The sequence below is a fragment of the Bos indicus x Bos taurus genome, chromosome 2 (genome assembly GCF_003369695.1).
Source record: "Bos indicus x Bos taurus breed Angus x Brahman F1 hybrid chromosome 2, Bos_hybrid_MaternalHap_v2.0, whole genome shotgun sequence".
Classification (NCBI taxonomy): domain Eukaryota; kingdom Metazoa; phylum Chordata; class Mammalia; order Artiodactyla; family Bovidae; genus Bos; species Bos indicus x Bos taurus.
In genome coordinates this window covers 84,678,239-84,700,520 of record NC_040077.1, presented here as the reverse complement: position 1 = coordinate 84,700,520, position 22,282 = coordinate 84,678,239, and the positions used below count along the sequence as shown (strand labels likewise).

At 39.2% G+C, this 22,282-nt stretch overlaps 1 protein-coding gene across 4 annotated transcripts in view; it reads left to right on the top strand.

Moving 5' to 3' along the window:
• The window catches only part of HECW2 (HECT, C2 and WW domain containing E3 ubiquitin protein ligase 2), a 448,549-nt gene that overhangs the window by 389,492 nt on the left and 36,775 nt on the right, over window positions 1–22,282 (top strand). For all 4 annotated transcript variants that reach the window (XM_027563360.1, XM_027563352.1, XM_027563383.1 and 1 more), the window contains 3 exons: window positions 8,939–9,059; window positions 11,179–11,292; window positions 20,715–20,867. In XM_027563360.1, the coding sequence (XP_027419161.1) occupies window positions 8,939–9,059; window positions 11,179–11,292; window positions 20,715–20,867 (388 nt within the window). The remainder of the gene's footprint in view (window positions 1–8,938; window positions 9,060–11,178; window positions 11,293–20,714; window positions 20,868–22,282) is intronic.

Below are 22,282 nucleotides of genomic sequence, written 5' to 3'. Positions count from 1 at the left end.
GTTCTTTGACATATAACTTTTGTTTTCATATACTGGTATCATAATGAAGCTACAGACTAACTGAATACCACAAACAGGAAAAGGTCTATTAATTTGTTCATGTAACAGAGATTTAATGAGCATCCAGCTATGATCCAAGCACTGAATTAGACCCTGGTGCTACAAAGATGAATAGTACCGTCTCTGCCTTTGAAAATTCATGGTGGGGCAGTGAGTCAACAAGTGACGGAAAGCTCTGTGGCTAGTCCTGTAATGAAGAGATGTATTGGGAACACAGATGTGGGAATGACTCTTCTTTCAGGGTGTGGGGGTGGGGAGTTTAGGGAAAGGTGACTACAGCAGGTGTGAAGGGAAGCCTTGAAGAATGATGAGTAGGGTTTTACCAGGTGGTCCAGAAGAACGAGGACATTGTGAGTGAAGAAGTAGCAGGGCTAAACCACAGACGGATAAGGCAGTTTAGGACAAATTAATACTTTCAAGTGAAGGCAAGTTCTCAGAGCTCAGGTTGGGAAAAGAGGCTAGAGTTGGTTGGTTACTAAAGCCTCACTTGGTACTCCATGTAGAGCCACTGAAAATTTACAAACAGAAGAGTAGAACTTGCTTTACAAAGTTCAGTTTGGTGGCCATGTGCAGAATGTATTAGAATATGAGAGACTAGAGTTAGAGAAACCATCTGGGAAGCTGTTGCATTAATTCAGGAGACACGATAAAGGGATGGACTATAGGGCTTCCCAGGTAGCACTAGGTTCTTTACCAGAACCTGCCTATGAATGCAGGAGATGTAAGAGAAGTGGGTTTGATCCCTAGGTCAGGAAGATCCCCTGGAGGAGGGCATGGCAACCCAGTCCAGTATCCTTTCCCCTGGAGAATCCCGTGGACAGAGGAGCCTGATGGACTACAGTCCATAGGATTGCAAAGAGTTGGACATGACTGAAGCGACTTAGCATGCAATGGTGATGGAGAAGAGGAAGTTAATTCAGTGACTATATTGGATCTACGTAGATTCTAGAACTTTGAGTCTAGGCGGGGATGAGTGAAGGCAGATTCTGAGGTCCTCACCACATGGACTGCCTGGCAGGTGGTAATGCCATTTAGCAAGAAAGGGGAAAGGTTAAACTGAAGAGGGGAGGGGATTAAAGGAAACTGATTTGGGACATGTTTTATTGAGGAATCTTTGGACCACCCAACTGGAGATGCCCAGAGACAGCTGGAGAAACAGTCTTGAAGCTCAGGAGAGGTTAGCAGTTAGGAACACAGGTTTGCTGGTGGCCCACAGGGTAGATTAGAGGCACTAGGGAGGACAGGTCAGTGGAAAACAAGAGAAAATAAAGGATGATGACATGAGCAGCTCCAGTATTCAAGAAGGTGTTGAGGATGCAAGTGAGAGAGTCAGTGGATTTTGGAAGAGAATTAGGAACATCTTTTCAGGGAAGCCAGGTTTCGAGGAGGAAGGACCGGCTCCCAGGGCCAGGTGCTCAGAGGAGTCAAGAAGGATGAGGCCTGAGAAGAGTCTATTAGATTTGAAGATCATGAAGTTTTATATGACATTTCCCAGAGCAGTTGCCATGAACTAATAGGTCATAAACTGGAATGTTACCAGTTACAGGATGATAGGAGATGTGAAGTAGAAAAAGGGTGTAAAAAATACTCTTTTCATGAAACATGGAAGTGAAAATAAAGCAAAATAAGGCAATGCTTAGAAGGAGAAGAATTAAGGAAAGGATTTTAGGATGTGGAAGTGTTTGTGTATGTGTTAAGGTCAGATCGTGTGGGTGGGAGGAAAGTGGTTTGTTGAATGGGGTGAAGAAGCAGCATTCAGCAAGCACAGGCCTGTGGGAAGGCAGGACACTGGAGACAAAAGCACAGGCCAACTTTAGAACAAAGTAGGGACCCTGTTTTGATGATACAGGATGGGAAAAAAGTATATGACTCTAGGGGGTAGTTAAAGGAGTAGAAGAAAGATTAATGGAATTCATTACTGGCCTTGATCATTTACCAACTGTGTGTGACTTTGGGCAATTTACTGTCTTTCCTGAATTTGAATTTCTTTTTCTTTAATATGGAAATAATAACAATCACCTCCCATAGTTATCTGGAGAAGAACACCTTGCCTGGTACCTAGAACATGACAAGCATCCAATAAATGTTAGTTTATCCCTTTTTCTTTCTTTCTGGAAATTGAGAAGTATAATTTGTCAGTATTTGAACCACTAATAATGGTCTGTATGAATCTACTTAGTCCTGATTTACTGAACTAGCTGCCTAGAGTTTTAATCATTCTGACTGGTCTTAATCTTAGCTGGAACCTATAGGGGTTTAAATGGGTTGTCCCTTGACTTCATGCTTTATGGTTAAATTAATGAAGCTCTTTGGAGTACTGCTCATTCCAGTCAAAGCTCTCCTTTCCAGACCTTTACTGCGGCCCCATCCTCCCAGAGAAAAAGGTAGATCTCCAGATTCTGTCCCTTCTGGGCCTACAAAGGCATATTCTCTCAATGACGAGTTTGACATTCTTGAGACTCTATGAACATTCTAAATAGTGACTAAGTTTCTTCTTTTTATGTAGCATCACAAATGTACATGAGTAATTCATGGTGGCAATAAATGCATTCTGGAAGCAGATTGAGAGTTATATGATTTCCAAAGATATCTAAATTGCTTGCAGTGTTTGTGGTGGTTTTAATTTTCAGGAAGAATCATCTCCGTATTTTTGGCCTACTCTCTTTCAGTGGGCTTTATTTGATCTTGAAGTTGGGATGTACTGCCTGATATCAACGGAAGTAACTATAACTAATTCCACATGATACAAAGGCAGGACTAGCCTCATTTACCCTGTGGAAGAATCTCTGTTTCTTTGAGTAAAATAGCCTCTTCTTCTACCAATACTCCTGAAGTTCTTATGAAAACATTTCAAATGGATTTTTGAAAGTTGTCTTATACTCTTTCTTATGACTAGAATTTCATCTCTTTTAGTGGTGTGAGAAATAATATTGTGAAAATTATGACAGTCATAAATTTTAATGATCTTTCGGAATGCCTAGGAACCTGCTAAACTTTCCACACTTTTCCTCATTCCAAGCACATTTGCATGTCTTTTCAAGTGCAGGGGAGAGAAGGGCTTTGGAAATTTTGACTCACTGCTTTTTGCAGCTGTTATAGTCCTCACCTAAAGTTGTCAAAATTTTGGAATGTGAAGGTTTGTTTTTCTAGGTCCATTATAGTGCCAGTCCTGACCTTAGTTATGCCAGAAGGAAAAGACCTTTCCACTTACCGTATGGTTTATTATTCCAAATATAGGACCCAGAAGTTTATTTCAGGACTTTTTGTAGCTACACATTTCTAGGAATTTAAATGCAAGAACACCTCATTTATCTGATATTGCTGGAGATGAGCTCCCTTATGTGAATTTTCCACGTGACCAAAGCTATAATGTTGAACATCAGAGAATTTGTTTAACCTATCATTTGCTGAGACTTTTTAATCAATACATTATATTTCTCCCTGCTTCCCTATCCTCAGTGCCTTGAGGCTGTTTCATATTTGAGGGCATCTTCAGACAGAGCTGTTATTACTTGACTGGAACTGGAACCTCTGGAAGCCAGTAGAGAACCAGGTCATGCTCAAGGGAAGTAACCAGACCAAAGAGCACTGAAGAGCCATGTGGGTCTCTCCTGAAGACTGTCTTGAGGGCAGTTATTTCTCCCAACACACAGTGCAACTCCTTAAGGACCCTCTTTTCCCCTTTCCCTCCAAAGTCTCATCATCCCAGCTTTTGCTTGTCTTGTCAGCTCTTTTCACGAATATCCATCCTTCTCTTCCCTTCTCTCCCCCTCCTCCCTCCCTTTCTCCCTGACTTCCTCTTTTCCTGTTTCTCTCTGTCTCTCTCTCCCCCTTCTCCCTCCTTCCCTCTTGCCTTCCTCCCACCTTTCCTTCGCCCTCTCCCTTCCCTCCTTTCCCTCACAGTCTCTGAAGTAGCTTTTACTTGTTTTTAGAAAAGTAGTTTTATCCTTGCTTTTGTTTTAGTATCCTAGCTTTCTACTTGGAGAAGGAAATGGCAACCCATCCAGTGTTCTTGCCTGGAGAATCCCAGGGACAGGGGAGCCTGGTGGGCTGCTGTCTATGGGTCGCATAGAGTCGGACACGACTGAAGCGACATAGCAGCAGCGCAGCAGCTTTCTACTTGTTTTAGCTGTATATTTGTGGGGCTCTTTGCTCAGCCCCACAAAGATGATCTAGGAACCAAACAATACAAATGAAGGAAGCTCTTCATTAGTGGGTGGGGATGGGGGGGGGGGTAAGATTCCAAAGACTGAAGGAGAACCAAATACTACTGTCTCTGTCACAATATGCAGGTGTTTTTATTTTTGTGTTTCTGTTGTTACTCTTCCTTGTTTCCCACTCTTGGTGTTCTCAGAGGATGCCGGTCCCTGGCATGCCCTCCAGCCTTGCTTTTTTAATAAACTGCTTTTAATTTGCCAACATTTGAAAAATCAGATATCAGATTGTTAAAAAAAAAAAAAATGGTATGTAAGTAGAATCATCAACAAGGTCAAAACAGTGACATGAGGGCCTTTCATTACTCTTAGAGAATAAAGTAAAAATGCTAGGACTTCCTTGCTTGTGCTCTGTACCAGCTACTTTTGAGTTTTTTGTTGATTCCATTGTTGATCTATGTTCCAGAAGATAGAGTTTTCCAGAAATTATTTTAGTGCTTGATAGTTTATTCTCATTCATTAACAGGGAATTATATAAAAGAAAATCATAGCATTTATTGTTTATAGAAAGTGAACAGAAAAGAAATGCTCTTCTGAGGCATCCCAGTTCAGAGCCTGGAACCTTGCTGAACTGGGCTGAGCTTCACCCTTCCACCACAGACCAAGAGCCAGTCATCGGAGCATTCTGGGTTCTGGGTGTCACACCCAGCATCAAAGAAGACCCAGACTTCTTAGCAGTTTGATGCCAAGATTTTTCTTAGTATTACCTAGAAAAGAAATCCTCTGTCTGGTAGAATTCTTTAAGTTTGTATAGGATTGTGCAGTTTTGTAAGAGTCTGTGGAAGTAATGTTAACAGCATTATATGGGAGTGCTTTAGAACTGCTTAGCAGTGTTTTTTTTTTCAAGTCTTACATCTGTTACTGAATTTTTTCCTGCAAATAATTAACATAATACTGACTCTTCATAAAATCAGCCTTTTATTTGATCACTTCTTGTATGCAGTGTTGACTTTTTGTATCTGACTTCCTTTTTTAAGACCATGAAGACTATGACATGACTCTCTCTAAGTGAATCATATCCTAGAACTTCACTTGCAGTTATGATTCTTATTCAGTTGTGTGAGCTCACTCTCCAAGATTTTTTTTTCTTTATTTCCAAAGAGGAAGTAATATTGTTTCTGCCATGGATTTTCTTGGCAGTTGCACCTGACTTGCATTAAGAATTTGACAAGGGCCAGCAGCATAATTTACTGTAATTTTTAAACCATGATGTAATGTGTAAATGATTTTTTTCATAATAGAACTATTAGCAAAAGAATATTTGTATTTAACAGTTTCTGTCTCCAGAGTTTCCGTAATTGAATTCCTTTACCTAGAGCTTAAATGGAGTTAGAGCTAATTTTTATTAAGTGTCTGTGTTGATATTGATGGAATGCATTATGGCATTTCCCACATCCTTTTAAGCATCTCAAATTATATGGCAGTAGAATATGTGCTGTTTTTAAAAAGTAATCAGCTCTTAAAGAATTGTGTTTCTTTTGTGTCTGGAAAGATTTTCAGTCTTTTGTTCCTCTTTTTCCTCTTCCCTATCAATGTCTGTGCTCTTGAAAGCTGATTCATCATGGCTGCTTTCTGAGCTGTCTGGGTTTTCTAGTCTGCAGTTACTTAGACTGCAGCCACTATAGCTTTATTCTGCCACTCTGACTGGACTTGTGCTGCAGGGCTCTGTCCCTCAGCTATCCAAGAGAGGAGACTAGAGTTCATGCAGATCGTGTTCCTTCATGTTGCAGACGATGTATTACAAACCCATAGGAAGCACCCCCACTTTGTCCCTGGATGGTGCCCAGGGATTTCATTGGTTAGTTTTGACCTTCTTGTGGGAAATAATGATTCTCAGCCTTGGCTGCATGTTGGAATCATCTGGAGACCTGCATGACACACGTATGTCTATGTCTTATCCCCACCGATTCTCATGTAGTATGTCCTGGTTGTGGCCTGAACACTGGGTTTTTTAAAAAGCATCCTCAGTGATTCTGATATACCTTCAAGATTGAGAACTACTGCCTAGGAGCCTTCTGTATCCCAGGCCTTTTAAGGTCAAGTTTATTTGTTTCCTTTATGGCATAGGTTTTTGGGTAAGATTCATAATTATGCCAACAGAACTCTGCACATATTACTAATCAATAGATGATTTTATTAAATTCCATTCCCCAAATCTCACTGCATTTCCCCATGTGTTTGGTATTCACCTCTATGCAGATAATCGCAGCAACATTTACATGGGGCTGCTGATGTAGCAGGCACTGCATGAAGTGAGGTACCACACAGACACTGACTCATTTACTCCCCAAGTGTGGCCTGGATCTCACACTGAAACTCCAGTACTCTATTTTCAAGTGCTGATAGGGTATATCCACCTGAACAGCTGTCATCTCCAGCTTAGTATGTACAAAGCCTCACATGCCCCCCGTCCTCCAGCATCAGTCAGAAGGGGCTCAGATCCTAAATCTGCCATTCACTGGCATATGCCTTCAGCTTCCTTAGTTACAAAGTGGTGGTGACGGTAGTATTAACAATGACTGCTTCTTAGACTTGTGAGAATTTCCCAAGATCCGCTTTGTGAAGTGAATGGTCCCTATTGCATAGCAGACACAACAAATGGCAACTCCTGTTACTGTTTAAAAGGTTTTATATTACCACGTGAGCTTCCTATTTCTCTTCCTTACTTATCTATGGTTACCAGTTCTTATTTCACATTGTAAAAGCCCCACTGAGTCACCACAGTCCAGGCTAGTCCTCATCCCCTCAGGCTTCTGTTTCGGCAACTACTCCTAACTGAATCTCCTCCCTCGTCTTTCCTCCTTCCCGTCCTTAATCTACTCAACACACTTTGAAAATCATTTCTGAAAGAAAGCATCGCTCGTTTGTTATTTCCTTGCTCAAGAACCTATAAAGGGTTCCCCCTGCTTGCTGCATCATGCTCAGACTTCTTGGCTAGGTTTTTAAAAAAAGTCTTCTCATAATTTTGTATCAAACTTCTGACCGATGTAATATTCTACTTTCCAGCATTCCCCATCTGCTCTAGGTTAGTGGGGTCTCCACACTGTCTTCTGAACATGCAGGCAATGCTTATTCCAGCTCTTGTTGCCCTGCCTCAGTATAGACTATGGGTTCTCCCATGTTTATAAAGCCTTGTTCCAATAACATTTTGATCTCTGTTTATCCTCACTTACTATTACTTTTCTGTAACACTGGTCTCAAACGCATTGTCACTGAAAGGCTGGGGCACAGTGGGGAGCACAGGCTTTACCTCACGGGGTGACTGTCCTCCTAGGGAAATGCAAGCCAGTTGTTACAAAAGTCCCTAGATAATTTTCAGGAGAAATCAGATTTTTTTTTAACTTAAAATCTAAATTTTAAATGTTGACAGTTAATTTAAAAACATTACATGGCAAACAGAATAGATCATTAGGGCCAGGTACAGCTCAGCCATACCCAAGCTATAGTTGTATTTTTTGTTTTTACTTTTTATTAATATTTTAAAAAATAAATAGTTTTATTTTTTTAGTTTTATAGTTTTATTTTTTAGTTTTAGTTTTATAGGGCTGGGCTATAGTTTTATTCCTTCTGCTTTATAGGAGTTTGTATACCATCTAGTTTAGGACTTAACCATTCTCTAGTTGTTTGATATGTACTATTTCTGTCTTCCCAACCAAGATATCCACTCCAGCAACCTGACCTTGTTCATTTTGAGCATCTGTTGCTGAACAGTATTAGCAAAAAATAATCATCACTTAGTTGATTCATGCATAAGGATATATGTAAGGAGCTTACATGGTGTGTAATGTAAGACACATCACAAGTTTTGTTTTCTTGTGTCTTTTATTGTGTTGTGAAATTTAGCGGAAATACCCCATATTTTTGTCATGGTGGCTGATTCCCATATTCATCATCGATTTTGTATCCCAGCTTGTCAGTTAGTCACAGTGTAACAGAGAATCAGATTTTTTTATGGAAAGGGGAACAAACAATGTTGCTTTTATATTTATTAATTATGCTTGCTGTGGAATGACATGTAAAACATCTTTAGATAATCTGTAGGTAATCACAGTACTTGGCACATATTAAGAACACAACAAATCATAGTATTATTTACACAACCAGGAGACGTGGGCTTTCTGCAGTTATGGCTGAATTTTGTTTCAGATCAGTATTATTCTACCCTGTAGTATGAAATGTATGTAATTGTGTGTCTACAGTATTTGTTAGTTACATTATAGTACATATCAAAAATAAGTTTTTGAAGGTTTTTCGTCAAGTATGGAAACTCACTGTTCTTGCTTTGTGTACCACGTACTTTCACATCGTAACTTCCTGTCTAACTGCCACGATACCATCTCACCATTAGACATGAGTAACTCTGTTTGACTCATATTAGTTTGGGCTGAAAAGAGGAATGTACTTGAGTAACACATAGGCACCATTAATTCTATTACAGAATTGCTATTCTCAACCAAAAGGCCCCAGGGAAGGCATCTAAGACATTTTAAGATCCTGGATAAGCCCTGTGATGTCCTTCGACTTGGAGAGGTGAAAGTGCAGGAACCCGAAAGTGTAGCCTCCTTTTACTTGTTAACTGTGGTCTCAACCCCATGGTAATATTTTTTTCATGGTGATGTGATGAAATCAAATCCACTCCCTTGTCTCTTTGTGGTTTGTTGTAGGTACTCAGCGTGCCAATGCCCGCGCTCCAGCCCCTTACAAGCGAGACTTTGAAGCCAAACTAAGGAACTTTTACAGGAAGTTAGAGACTAAAGGATATGGACAAGGCCCAGGGAAATTAAAGTAAGTCAAAATGATACAAACCCCAGGATTGGTAGATGGTAATAGGATGCGATGCTTTGGGGATTATAGGAAATAGAGTGTGGTTTGGGATAACCAGAATTTGTTTAGTTGACATAATTATTTTGATGTGTATAAATCACAGTATCACCTAAAACATAGTTGTTGAATTAAGCACAATTAAACTTAAGGTTTTAAAGCAGACAGGAAAGTGACAATCATGTTTCATGTAAAAATACAAGCAAAATTAAAAGCTGATTTATTTTGTTCTCTTGAAAAGTACCTCTTTGTTGACTGTTCACATATTCACTAGATATAAGGCTGTCACAGAGTCCTGTGTTGCACATCACTGCCTGGCTGATTGGAGTATAGTACCACCACTGCTTAGCTCTGTTTCCTTCTGTGAAATATGCTTCATTTGTCCAACAGAATATGGCATGAATGTTGTTTCTGCCTGTCTTTATCTACCTCCCTTTAAATGGGGAGATTGAAAGATTGTCAAGTTGTTTGGCCCAGAATAATGTGAATATCCCACTTACCCATACTCCCTTCAGCCCCACCCCCACCCCATCTCATGTCTCCACTAAAGATCACTATGCCACTTGAGAGAGGACAGAAGAGGGGGTCTGACTGTGGCACCACCATGACCTGGGCGTGCCGGAAAAAATGCCCAGCCCAACAGCTGCACAGCTCACTGCCCTCCTGCAGGGCTTGCTCCACTGAACTTGCGGGTTCCCCTTTCATCGCCTTCAAAAAACATCATACACACTGAGGAAACCAGAAGGGAAAGAGACACGTGTACCCCAATGTTCATCGCAGCACTGTTTATAATAGCCAGGACATGGAAGCAACCTAGATGTCTATCAGCAGATGAATGGATAAGAAAGCTGTGGTACATATACACAATGGAGTATTACTCAGCCGTTAAAAAGAATACATTTGAATCAGTTCTAATGAGGTGGATGAAACTGGAGCCTATTATACAGAGTGAAGTAAGCCAGAAGGAAAAACACCAATACAGTATACTAACGCATATATATGGAATTTAGAAAGATGGTAACAATAACCCTGTGTACAAGACAGCAAAAGAGACAGTGATGTATAGAACAGTCTTATGGACTCTGTGGGAGAGGAAGAGGGTGGGAAGATTTGGGAGAATGACATTGAAACATGTAAAATATCATGTAAGAAACGAGTTGCCAGTCCAGGTTCGATGCATGACACTGGATGCTTGTGGCTAGTGCACTGGGACGACCCAGAGGGATGGTATGGGGAGGGAGGAGGGTTCAGGATGGGGAACACATGTATACCTGTGGCGGATTCATTTTGATATTTGGCAAAACTAATACAATTATGTAAAGTTTAAAAATAAAATTAAAAAAAAAAATCAACCTGCTCCAAACACTGTACGTCTCTGAGCTTCACTTAATGAAAATCTTGCTGATCGAACTTTCATGCCTCTGGCTTCCCTATCATCTCCCTTTCCATTACTATTTGCATTAAGGGCAAATTGATGCCTGTTTAAAGATGACTTAAATTGCCATTGTCATAAGTAGATTAATCAACTGCAAGTATCATTCATTTTTATCTGTCACCTAGAGAGTTTCAAGGTTCACCTAATTTTAAAGTTAGAAAAGTTTACATAAACTCCTCTTCTTTAAAGGACACTAAGAATTCATCTTTCTTGGTCTCACTGTTATCTTTCTAGCTACTTAAGAGTTGAATTCCTGGTCTAGGTGCATTCATTACATAGAATGCTTAAAACATGACCTCCTAGGTTTAATCTTCCTTTCATAAACAAAAGTTTTGTAAGTGTGTGTGTTGTTTTTTAATCATTTTCCTCCCAGGATAAATGAATTTGACCACCAGAAGAACTTTTGCATTGTTTCTACAGGTCTTAGGTAGGGTGCTCTATTTACCAATGATTCTCTGATGTAACTTTTGTTAATGCTATTAAGAGTTAAAGACAGACATGTGCTTTATTGCAGACAGCGATGATAGTAAGTCATCCCGCTTTTCACCTAGTTGTGGTAAATGGAAATTAAATAGCAAGTGCTCAGTTCTGGAAAGATAAGGATTAGGAAATCATCTGTATTTTTTCAAATTGTCTCTTTACGGACAGGTTAATTATCAGAAGAGATCACTTGCTTGAAGATGCTTTTAATCAAATTATGGGCTACTCCAGAAAAGACCTGCAGAGAAATAAGCTGTACGTCACATTCGTCGGAGAGGAAGGGTGAGTAGCACAGAGAAGTGGCCTTTGAAGCGTGGGCTGTGGCCGCAGGCGGATGTTTCCCCACAACGTCCCCTGTGGTTGCCTAAAACAGGAAATCCTTCTGGCAGAAAATGCTGTTCTCATACACAAACCTCTCAGCTATTTTTTTAAAGCTTCCCCTGGTTTTTAAATCATTTGACATAAAGATTCTTTGGTAAAAGCTCATAACTATAGATCATTTTTGAGAGCAGAATCATAGTTTCATTTCTTCTCTCTTTAACTCTTTCTCTGAAAAGGAAAATTTGCTTTTGAAAAAATTGAAGTATAGTTGATTTATAGTGTTGTATTAGTCTCTGCTGTAGAGCAAAGTGATTCAGTTATATATATGTACATTCTTTTTAAAATTGTTTTCCGTTATGGTGTATCCCAGGATACTGAATATAGTGCCTTGTGCTATACAGTAGGATCTTGTTGTTTATCCATTCTATATAATGGTTTGCATCTGCTAATCCCAAAGTCCACTCCACCCCCCCAACCCCTCCCCTTGGAAACCACGAATCTGTTTTGTGTGTCTGTGAGTCGATTCTGTTTTGTAGACAAGCTCATTTGTGTCATCTTTTAGATTCCACATGTAAGTGGTATCGTATGGTATTTGTTTTTCTCTTTCTGACTCACTTCACTTAGGATGATCATCTCTAAGTCTGTCCATGTTGCTACAAATGGCATAATTCTTTTTATGGCTAAGTAGTATTCCATTGTATATATGTGCCACGTCTTTCCCCATTCATCTGTTGATGGACATTTGGTTGTTTCCATGTCTTGGCTATTGTGAATAGTGCTGCTGTGAACATAGGGAGCGTGTATCTTTTCAAATTAGAGTTTTGTCTGGTTAGATGCCCAGAAGTGGGATTGCTGGATCATATGGTAACTCTAGTTTTGGTTCTTTTGAGGAACCCGCATACTATTTTCCATGGTGGCTTCACCATTTTACATTTCCACCAACAACATAAGAAGGTTCAAGACATGGACTTTGAGAGAAAAAGCAAGAAATTGCATTTTAACATCTATAATCTTGTTATGTGCACTGGAATGCAAAGTAAATCATACTTCACCTGTCAAAAAAGTTCGGTTTTAGAATCATGAGTTAGAAACCAGTGTTTGCTAGAGGGGAGGGGATGAGAGGATGGGGGAATGGGTGAAATAGACAAAGGGTATTAAGAAGTGCAGACTTGCAGTTTTAAAATAAATAAGTCACAGGATGTAATATATAGCAAGGAATATTGTCAGTAACAATATTGTCAGTAATAGCTTTCCATGCTGACGAGATGGTAACTAGACTCATGGTGGTCTGGTGGTTATCATACAGTGTATAAAAATGTGGAATCACTATGTTGTACATCTGACACTGATACTGTATGTCAACTATACTTCGATTAAAAAGAAAGAGAGACAAAAAGAAAAAGAGGGGAAAAAAAATCCTCCTATTCTACCTGGACACTTCCCCAGCAGTAACTTTTAGGCCTTAGTTCTTATTTTTCTGTCCCCACTTTTTCTCTTTCTTTGGCACACCTACCAAAATAACTACCTACCATAAAGAGAGTCCAGCCTTCTATGACTCTTCGATGAGTGTGCTCGTGGAGATGAAGTTAGGAAATGAATGCAATGAAGACTCCTACACAGTGTTTATTCCATTCAAATAGGCATACTGGTGGTTTTCTGACTCTTCAGAGGATGGCAGCTCTCATCTCTCCTAGAGTCATTCCTCTTTCCTCATTTCAGGTTTAAGTTTGGAGTCTTAGCACCTTCTTTGTAAACATCACTAGAGTGAATTTTAAAAATATCACATGATTGCTGGAATTCCAGTTGTCTTCTCTTTAACTGCTTAACTCCTATTGATTTGGATCATTCTAAGGCTACACGCTCAGTCTTGCCCAGGAATAAAGTAGATTATGGAATCTTAATAATATTCAACAAATTCAGCCATGTGGTGTTTGGTTGATGAAATGGAGCTGTCAAAGTATAAAATAATTTTCATGTGCTAGTTGAACTAGATAATAGCAAAATTAAAATTCAAAATTAGGCCTCTTGTCTTCCATATAGGATTCTTAGACCAATATTGGGATTTAGGCAAAACTCCTGAACTCTGGGCTTCTTTGGTGGCTCAGACGGTACAGAATCTGCCTGTAAGGTGGGAGACCCTGGTTCAATCCCTGGGTTGGGAAGATCCCCTGGAGAAGGTAATGACAACCCACTCCAGTATTCTTGCCTGGAGAATTCCATGGACAGAGGGGTCTGAATTGCTACAGTCCATGGGATTGCAGAGCAGGACACGACTAAGCTACTAACATTTTCACTTCACTTCTTGAACTCTAATCTATCTGAATTTTTTCCTACCCATGGGCCTTTTCACTATTTCAGCTAGTAACTGATAATTTATCTTGCTAAATGTAGTGTCTCCCAGCTGTGCCTAGATTAAAATAATAGATGGGAAAACAATATAATGTGAGAAAGTCTGAGAAGCTTGCCTGAGTCTTGATCCTTTTGTTGCTGATGAGCCTTAGTGGACTTCTAGCTTTTGTTAGTTGCCTTAAAGATGCAGGTGCACAGTTGAAAATGAAGGCAAATGTTTTTAGTCTGATCACAGGTATGCATGGGATTCCAAGTATTTCCTTACATAACCAGCCTAGTTTGGATGAGAATAGTTTTCCTCCCTCAGAGCTCCAGCTGTCTTCCATAATTGTTAGACCACAGTTTGTTGAGATCTCAGAGATGTAGTCATGAGTCTTTGGAAGCGCTGTTACTTAGGTTTGAATAGAACAGATGCTGATCATGCTTTATCATCTTAAAGCTGTCTCCCCATGATCTGGACTGACATCCGTTCCTAGGAGGAGGCCCAGACAGAGTGGGGATTGAAACCTCTTTATTTAATTGCTACTAATGCCCAAATGTTTTCTGCCTCCATTACCTGTCTTCTTCTTGTAACCCCAGGAGGAAAATAAGATGGAAGATATTTTGAGGTGTGACCTTGGCCCTCAGGGACAATCTCTGCATGAGGCTTATTGAGGCTGGAATAGGGCCAGGTTATTTCTGATCTCATGCTTTATCATGTCAGTATCATACATATGTATTATTAGATATCAAATTTATTTTGCTATTAAGTCATTAGGAACACATCATATGTTTTGCAAGATTAACCTCAAAACAACATAAAATTAAGAAGTTATTTTAGCCTTTGCCATCTTATTACATTAAAATTAAAGATCATAATATTTCTTTCTGGTTTCTAATAAGTATCCAAAGAGAAAAGCTACCTAGGTTTTTCTGTGGAATTCTAGAATGGAGCTGAAAATTTTCTGTCCCTTTTCCTTCATTAATTTTAATGTCCTCAAAATGTGTTATTTTGGAAGTTTTTCATGTTTAGCTCTAGAAATAGGTATTAAACAAGAATATACAACTAGTGTGTAGATGTTGGTTTTTAATATTGTTCTTTAGTAAAGGGGACTAGGGCTCCTTGTAGACATGGATGATTCTCGGACTGGGGCAGGAATCATACAAGACAGTGTCTGAAGTATCTTGTACCAGAAAGTATAGGGAAACTCAAAACAATTCACAGTGATGTCAAAGGGACACAAGAACCATCTGAAAGAACTCCCAGTGGTCAAAGCTGGAATAATTTGAGCAACAAAATAAAGTAGTATTGGATTAGAACCCTGAAGTATAAGATACATATATATTGATATAAATATACAATTGAATAATTAAATGAAGGAGAATAGACAAATCTCCTCTGCAGAAGGTTTCCAAATAATTTTCTGCATAATTCAGTGCTCCTTATGAGTTGCACAGAGTGACTTCCTTCCAAACAGTACCCTGTGAAAAGGGGTGGGAAAGAAGTAAGCCTCCAGTGAAGAAGCCTTACAAACACACAGGCAGCTGATCAAGGCTAAAGTAAAAAAGTGATATATCCTGTTGATAGTATATATCCTTGGTATGATGTGATGAGAATGGCACTACCTTTATTGTCTTCCTCCCAAAAACATGTAACACCAGTCTAATCAGGAGGAAAATATCAGATAAATCCAAACTGAGGGACGTTCTACCAGATTACCTTACCAGTGCCCCTTAAAACTGTCAAGGTCATCAAAAACCAGAAGCACCTAAGAAGTGCTGGTGTGAGGTGTATGAGAATTCTCCCTACTGTCTTTGTAACCTTTCTATAAATCAAAAACTATTCTAAAAAGATCACTTATTAAAAGAAAGCATAGAGACAAGATTTAGGGAGATTCAGAAACTCCCTGAACAACTTTTCTTATTTTGTTGTTGCGTGATGGGGGCTACCAGGGTAATTTTGGTATGTGTATGCTTCCTTTTGCATTTGAGGTCAGTAGAGTAGTAAGTCTATAGAGAGAATTAATTCTGTGGAAAGTCCAAATTAGTAGAGGTATTGGTATGTATAGAGTATTATTTTATGTTGCTAAAGTCAACTTTGTTATCTATGAGGAAATAATATCTTGCAATTTCTATTGATACCATCTCACTGATAGTATTTTCTACCTGTCATGATCAGGGTCTTTATTTACAATATATTAGTGAGGGCATAAAGAGAAAGGATTTATCTTTTCAGAATAATGTGTCTGCCTACTCTCCAAAAAAGTGTGAATTAGCAGATTCACTCAGAGACTTCAGTTCTGCTCTAAGATGTTTCTTTGTGTAGGTCTTGACACATCATATATAGATTTTTCCTGAAATGGAAGAGCTGAGTCAAGAGAAATTGATGAGAAGTGTCATAGTCGTAAATGTATAGGACAGCTACAAATTCCATGTGAGGTAGAATTAACCCCAGAATATTAGAGATACCTGTATTCAATTAAAAATGCAAAAATAATTCTAGAGCCTTTTTATGTAGTTATGCTAGTTGACAAGTGATTAGTATATCTCACTAAATTAATGTCTTGTTATGCTTGGCTTTTTATGAAATACGGACAATTTCTAAGCAAACACTGTGATTTAATTTGGTCAGAGCTGGAGATTTTGTTCTAGTCATTTAAATTTCCACCGAGCTTAATTTGGTTATCTCCTCTTGCAAAGTGGGGAGTAGGAGAAAACAGCAGTGGAGGAATGATTTGGAAACTGAGTCGTCTGGACTGAGTGTGGCGGGAAATTGCATGGTCTGCTTGCCTCTTGGGCTTCTGTCTGCCTGGACATTGCTTCTTTAAGAGGGGAGCCACAAGTACTGCATATTCTTCAGTGTATTATTTTCTTCTGAATTAAAAGTTTTAGCAACTAAAGCTTGTTGGTGTCAGAAGTTAGCTACGTAGACTATTGTGTTCACATAGGACATCCTGAGCCATTCACTTCTTTTTCTTTTTATTGAAGTAGAGTTGATTTATAATAGTGCGTTAGTTTCAGGTTTACATTCACTTCTTAGTACCCACAACAAGTAAGGAAATAATGGCCTGGATCAAGAGAGGATGTTTACACTGTGATTGCCTCTGTTTTTTGTCCTCCATGGCCAACTCTATAAAAGGCACCTTTCTTTAAGAAAGAATGAGTTCATTATATGTAAGGTGCCTTCTATATGATATCAGTCATCTGTCTTGCAAAGCCATACTTGGACTAGGGAGGGGAGGTGTGCAAACAGTTTTAGTTTGGGGATTTAAGTACAGGTGAGCTCTTCCTATGATATTTCTACTTAGGCAAATGCAAGAAACTAGCGGGGGATGAGATCTGAAAGGTTTTTTTGAGTCCCTACTTATAAAATAACCAGCAGCTCTTACATCTGACTGGTCTAGAAGTTGTTTCGGGTACTGGCCTTGACCAGTGTTTCCTCAAATATTTGTAAAGCTTCAAGTGAAACTAAGGTGTTGCTTGTTTTTGTCTAAAGAGAGATATTTGCAGGATAACCTAACTGACCCAAACCATACTGAAGAAAGGTGCTTCTATTTCCAGGCTTTGGCTTGGTATCTCCAGGTAAAACTTTGTCATATTAATTGCTCACAAAATTCCCTACTCACCTATCACTTCTTTAGTGGCTCAAGAACTAATGCCTTGCTGATACAAACATAAGAGTGAATCAGAAGGTATGTAGACCATGTGTGCCTGAACCAGCTTGTAAGAAAGAAAACCTTTCTGTCTCCCAGAAAATGTGTAGGAAATGGCAGTCAGACTGCCCAATGCCACTATCCTCTTTCATTTTATAGTCTGCTTCCTTTGGGATACTTTGTTTTTGGCAATTTTTAGTTGAACATAAAGAACCAGAGAATAAAATTATTTAAGAAATATTGGATGCCACTAACAACTCGGGTGGTGTCAGCCCAGCAACGTGATGGTGTTTAAAATGCCTTATCAGCGTTTCATGGGGCTCAAAAAGACATTGCCACCCTAAAGACATCTGTGCTTATTCCAAAATGCCCTCAGATGCAGCTGTTGTGTGGCTACACACCCGTTGTCCAGAGTTTCTGTATTTCTGTGCCAAGTCTTTAGCTGTGGAACCAACCTAACTGGCAAAACAGGAATGTAACAAATGATCCCTGTGATATGAGTCATATTAACTATTTATATGGAAGAGGTTGCTAAGACATTACAGGAAGCGCATGCATAAGGTATCCTGCTGGGACACGTCTTATTGAATTAGGTAGGCGTATGTAATTTGTAATCAACAACCTGCTCTCAGATATGTGATTCTAAAGTTCAGATTATAATCAAATCAAACTTTAAAAATGTCTTCACTTTAGAGTAATAACTCTATCAGTGCTGCTGGAGTTAAAAAAAAAAGAGCAGATAAAAGCCTGACCAGTTGAGGAAGATATATTTTCCTCCTACATTGCCTCCAGGCCAGGGCTCCTGGCTTCCTGCTTAATAGTTGTGACCACTCCTGAAGATTTCATACTCTCTAGGACATTGTGATTTTACCTTTTCTTGAAATGATCTTCACTAAAGAAGAGGATTTAGAGTAAGCTAGGCTTTTTAATAAAGTAACATTCTCCTCCTACTTTCTTCTGTAACAGAGGTTGGCAAACTTTTTCCGTAAAGAGCCATATTATTTTCAGCTTTTCAGGCCATTCCCTGTTGTACCTACTCACTTTGCCGTCATAACAGCGCCAGACAACACATAAACAAATGAGCATGGCTATGTTCCAATAAAACTTTTTTTACAATGTGAGGGCCTGGACCAGACTTGGCCTGCAAGTCACAGTTTTCCGACCTCTCCTCTATAAGCAATGTTGTATCTAGTCCTCGTGAACGTTTTAAATATATTGAAGAGTGGACTGTAAAGAGTAATGAACATCACACACGGGGTCAGGAAACCTGTGTCAAGGCCTGGATCCTCCACTGCAGCTTTCATTTGATACAAGTCAGCGATTTCCTTCAGCGCCAGTCATCTCCTCAGTGAGGTGAGAGGATGGACAAAATGACCACTAAGATGTTTTGATTGGTATTCTCTGTTTCTGAAAAGACACAGGGGTCTGCTGATGTAATTCATCATCAGCAGGAAATTTGGAGAGAAGTTTAGCGTCCACAGGGATCTAGGTAGACTAGAATCATGGACTCAGTCTCACAAAGTGAAATTTAGTATGGCAAGTATTAATATTCGTGTCTAGTGCTTAGGTTTTAAAAAGATAGAGTGACGTGCAGACAGGGTGGGAGAGTCCTAGTTTAAAGTAACATAGGTGAAAGGTTTGAGCTGATGACGAGCTTGTGATGAGTCAACAAAGTAAAGGGACTGCCCACAAGGCAGGGTGACGTTAAGCTGCAGTAGTGGAGAAAAGTGTCCAAGAAGAGAGGTCAAGAGCCCTAAGTTTTTGCTGACAAGACCACACCTTGAGTATTGTGATCAGTAGAGACACACCCCTTAGGTCAGACTTTGACACCTGGAGAGTGTTCAGAGCAGAGGACCAACATGACAGGGGACTTCCCTGCCCTGCCATGAGAGGAGGTTGTTCATGAGTGAGGAGGGGACAGGGACCAGGAATACAGACACTGCTGAACTTAGAATCTTGTCGAAAATGACGTAAAAATAAAACTTTGCATCTTTAGCATCTAGATTAATACCCCAAACCTAATAGGCACTCACATATTTGTTGAAGGAAAGCCTCTAAATGTGTGAAGAATGTTCAAGTGGAACAAGTAATCTACTTGTTCTTGGTGGTGTCAGAGACCAAAACCAGGACAGTGGAAAGAAACCACAAGAAGCTGCCTTGGCCTATTACATAGACGCATATTTTTTATGTTAATATTTATGTATTTGTTTTCATGTGTATTAGAGAAGAAATAAAGCTAACACATCACAATTTCAAAATATTGTGTTAAGACAAGACTACATTGGAAAAGCAAGTAAAGCTGGAAATATTAAGTAAATAGTAGTGCATATATATTCAGATATGGCAAAAATTAAGAACTTAGTATGTGGATAGCTGATGTCTGTTTTAAGAAAATTCTATTAAACTTTCAACTAAGATATATGAAGGCCTTTTAATTTTCCTTACTATTATTCCAGCTCCCTCTTCTACCTATAATAAGATCCTTTTCTCTATCACACAATTCCATACCACACATATGGAATTTTTTCTTTGTCATAAAAAAATACAGAAGTGGCCATTGAAGGAAATTCCATAGAGGGAAAAAAATAGAGTGAACAAAGGAAGTCTTATTAAATCCCACCACCCCAACTTATCCATTGCTTTCATTCCCCCCTCAGAATTCCTTCCTGTCTTTGAACCCTTATGTCAACTTTTTACCATAGGGTAGATAGATGTACTTTACATTTTTCATTTTAATTTGAGCATATCAAATTGCTTTATTACATACTCCTCTTTGGTGCATTTTTTGTTCTCAGCATTGTTTGCTGCTTGTCAGTCCTCAAACCTCGCACAATCGTTCTCAGATTTTGCTTTGACCCTGATGTCTTTTTGTAAGTAAAATGGAATTTACACTGTTGTTCAGGTGCTAGAATTTCAGCCTCTTCTCAACTACCTTCCCAAGGAAGCTTTAGACACCCTCACTTTTCTTGTCTATAATTTTCCTTGGTGTTTTATAATTTAAAATTTTCATCTGAACCCTATCATTCCATCTTTTGCCTCTGATCTCCCTAGGAGGCCTTATATCTGTAATATCCTCTCACCAATTCCCTTAAGTCTCTTTTTGCCCGCATTTAAAAGTGTTTTGGAAAAACATGAGGACTCCATATTCCCATGGATGTATGTAACAGATGCCCTCAGGTTTAACCTACTTAAATAAGGCATTCCCACTGCAATCTCTCTCCGCATGGCCTGACTCTGGGCACTTAAGTTATTTTACCTTTTGCAACATGATTTAATGATTAAACCACCACCACCAAACTTGATAATTATACTTCCTGTTTTACAGAAAGTTGAGCACTGTGTTAAATGTGTGTAATAAACAGAAAAAAAATAATGACTGCTCTTTTTGTGAATTTTTTAAAGGCTGGATTACAGTGGACCTTCCAGAGAGTTTTTCTTCCTGGTATCCAGAGAACTCTTTAACCCATATTATGGCTTATTTGAATATTCAGCCAATGACACATACACAGTACAAATAAGTCCCATGTCTGCCTTTGTAGACAATCACCATGAATGGTAAGTATTTTTCTCCCCGTTTTTCTTTAGCTGATTTTCTGTGATATTAGTTTTTATAAGCACCTAAACTTAAAAAAAAAAAAAGTTTTTTTTTTTTTTTTTTTGAGAAAATCATATTTTCAGTTAAATATCTCATTTGACTCTTGTTTGCATTATCAAATTTAACATACAGGCACTTTCCAGTCTAGGAATAGATTATGTTCTGTAAGACCAATTTTAAGTGAGTTGGGTAGAATCCAAAAGGTTTTTTCCTGAGAGAACGTTGCAGATGATGTTAGGTTCTTAGCAAGACCCTAAATCCTTGTCTGAAGCTTTGGGTGACTCTGAGCTGTGACAGGGGACTGGTGGGGGTGAGTAGGGCAAAATCCTGACCCAAAGGACAGGCAGTTTCTAGAACAGTCCTTGGGGAAGTGGCTAACATGTAGGAAGGGGCAGAGCAGCTGGGTCTGTTGGTTTTCTAATGGGAGGGAGGACAGGAAGACAGAGTGGCTTAGAGGAACCGATGGTGGAAGAGAATCCTGGCAGGCAAGCAGGAGTGTGGGGTCACAGCAGTGGCCACTTATCCCAGTCACTATTTCAAGTTTGTAGCCAGGAATTGCCCTGCTCCTAATTTTTCACACAAAATCAAGTAAAGCTGGTATAGGATTCCCATCTGGGAATTATTTATTCTTAAAACCTCAAATTGCACTCTGTGACATGTTTTACATGCCTGCATTTATAGACTTGAAGTATCTATATAACCCGTTTGCTTGTTTCTGTTCATTTTCACTATAGTAACAAAAAAAAGAACGTGAATAGGAATCATGGAAAAAATTTCTTTGAGTCATGAGGTTAATATTGGTGGGTGGAGGGCATTAAGGTTTAGGACTTATTCTTCAAATTAACTTCCGGTTAACTACAGTTAGAAGTCCTCCTAAGAGTAGCTATTGCAGTTATGCTAACCTAAGTGGAAATAAAGAAAAACAAAGCTGCTGGACATTGATCTTAAGATGGTTGCCTGACACTAGAATTATAGTTGGACACTATGAACCTCAGTGTGCATTTACACTTTCAGAAGGCATCAGGCTTTCAAAAGGCTAGAAACTTGAATATTTTTGAAAAAGAAAATATATGTACATCTCAGCAAATCCAGTCATGACATATATCTAATAAAGTTTCCAAAGTGATTCAGAATAGAATTGAGCACTGAAATTTTAGAGAACAGAATGTCCCATGTGGAAACTCCCTCAAATGTACACATGCATAATTCTTGGATGGTGACAGTTACTGTTAAGAGAGGGGTTTGAGAGAGAGTAGAACTAGGAACTTTCTCACTCCGAGACTGGGCTTTTCCTCAAAAGGGAATTGCTGCTAGGTTTGCACTAGAGAAATCCCGCTGATATTCATGCACGCAAACTACAAGGGGACATTTTCCC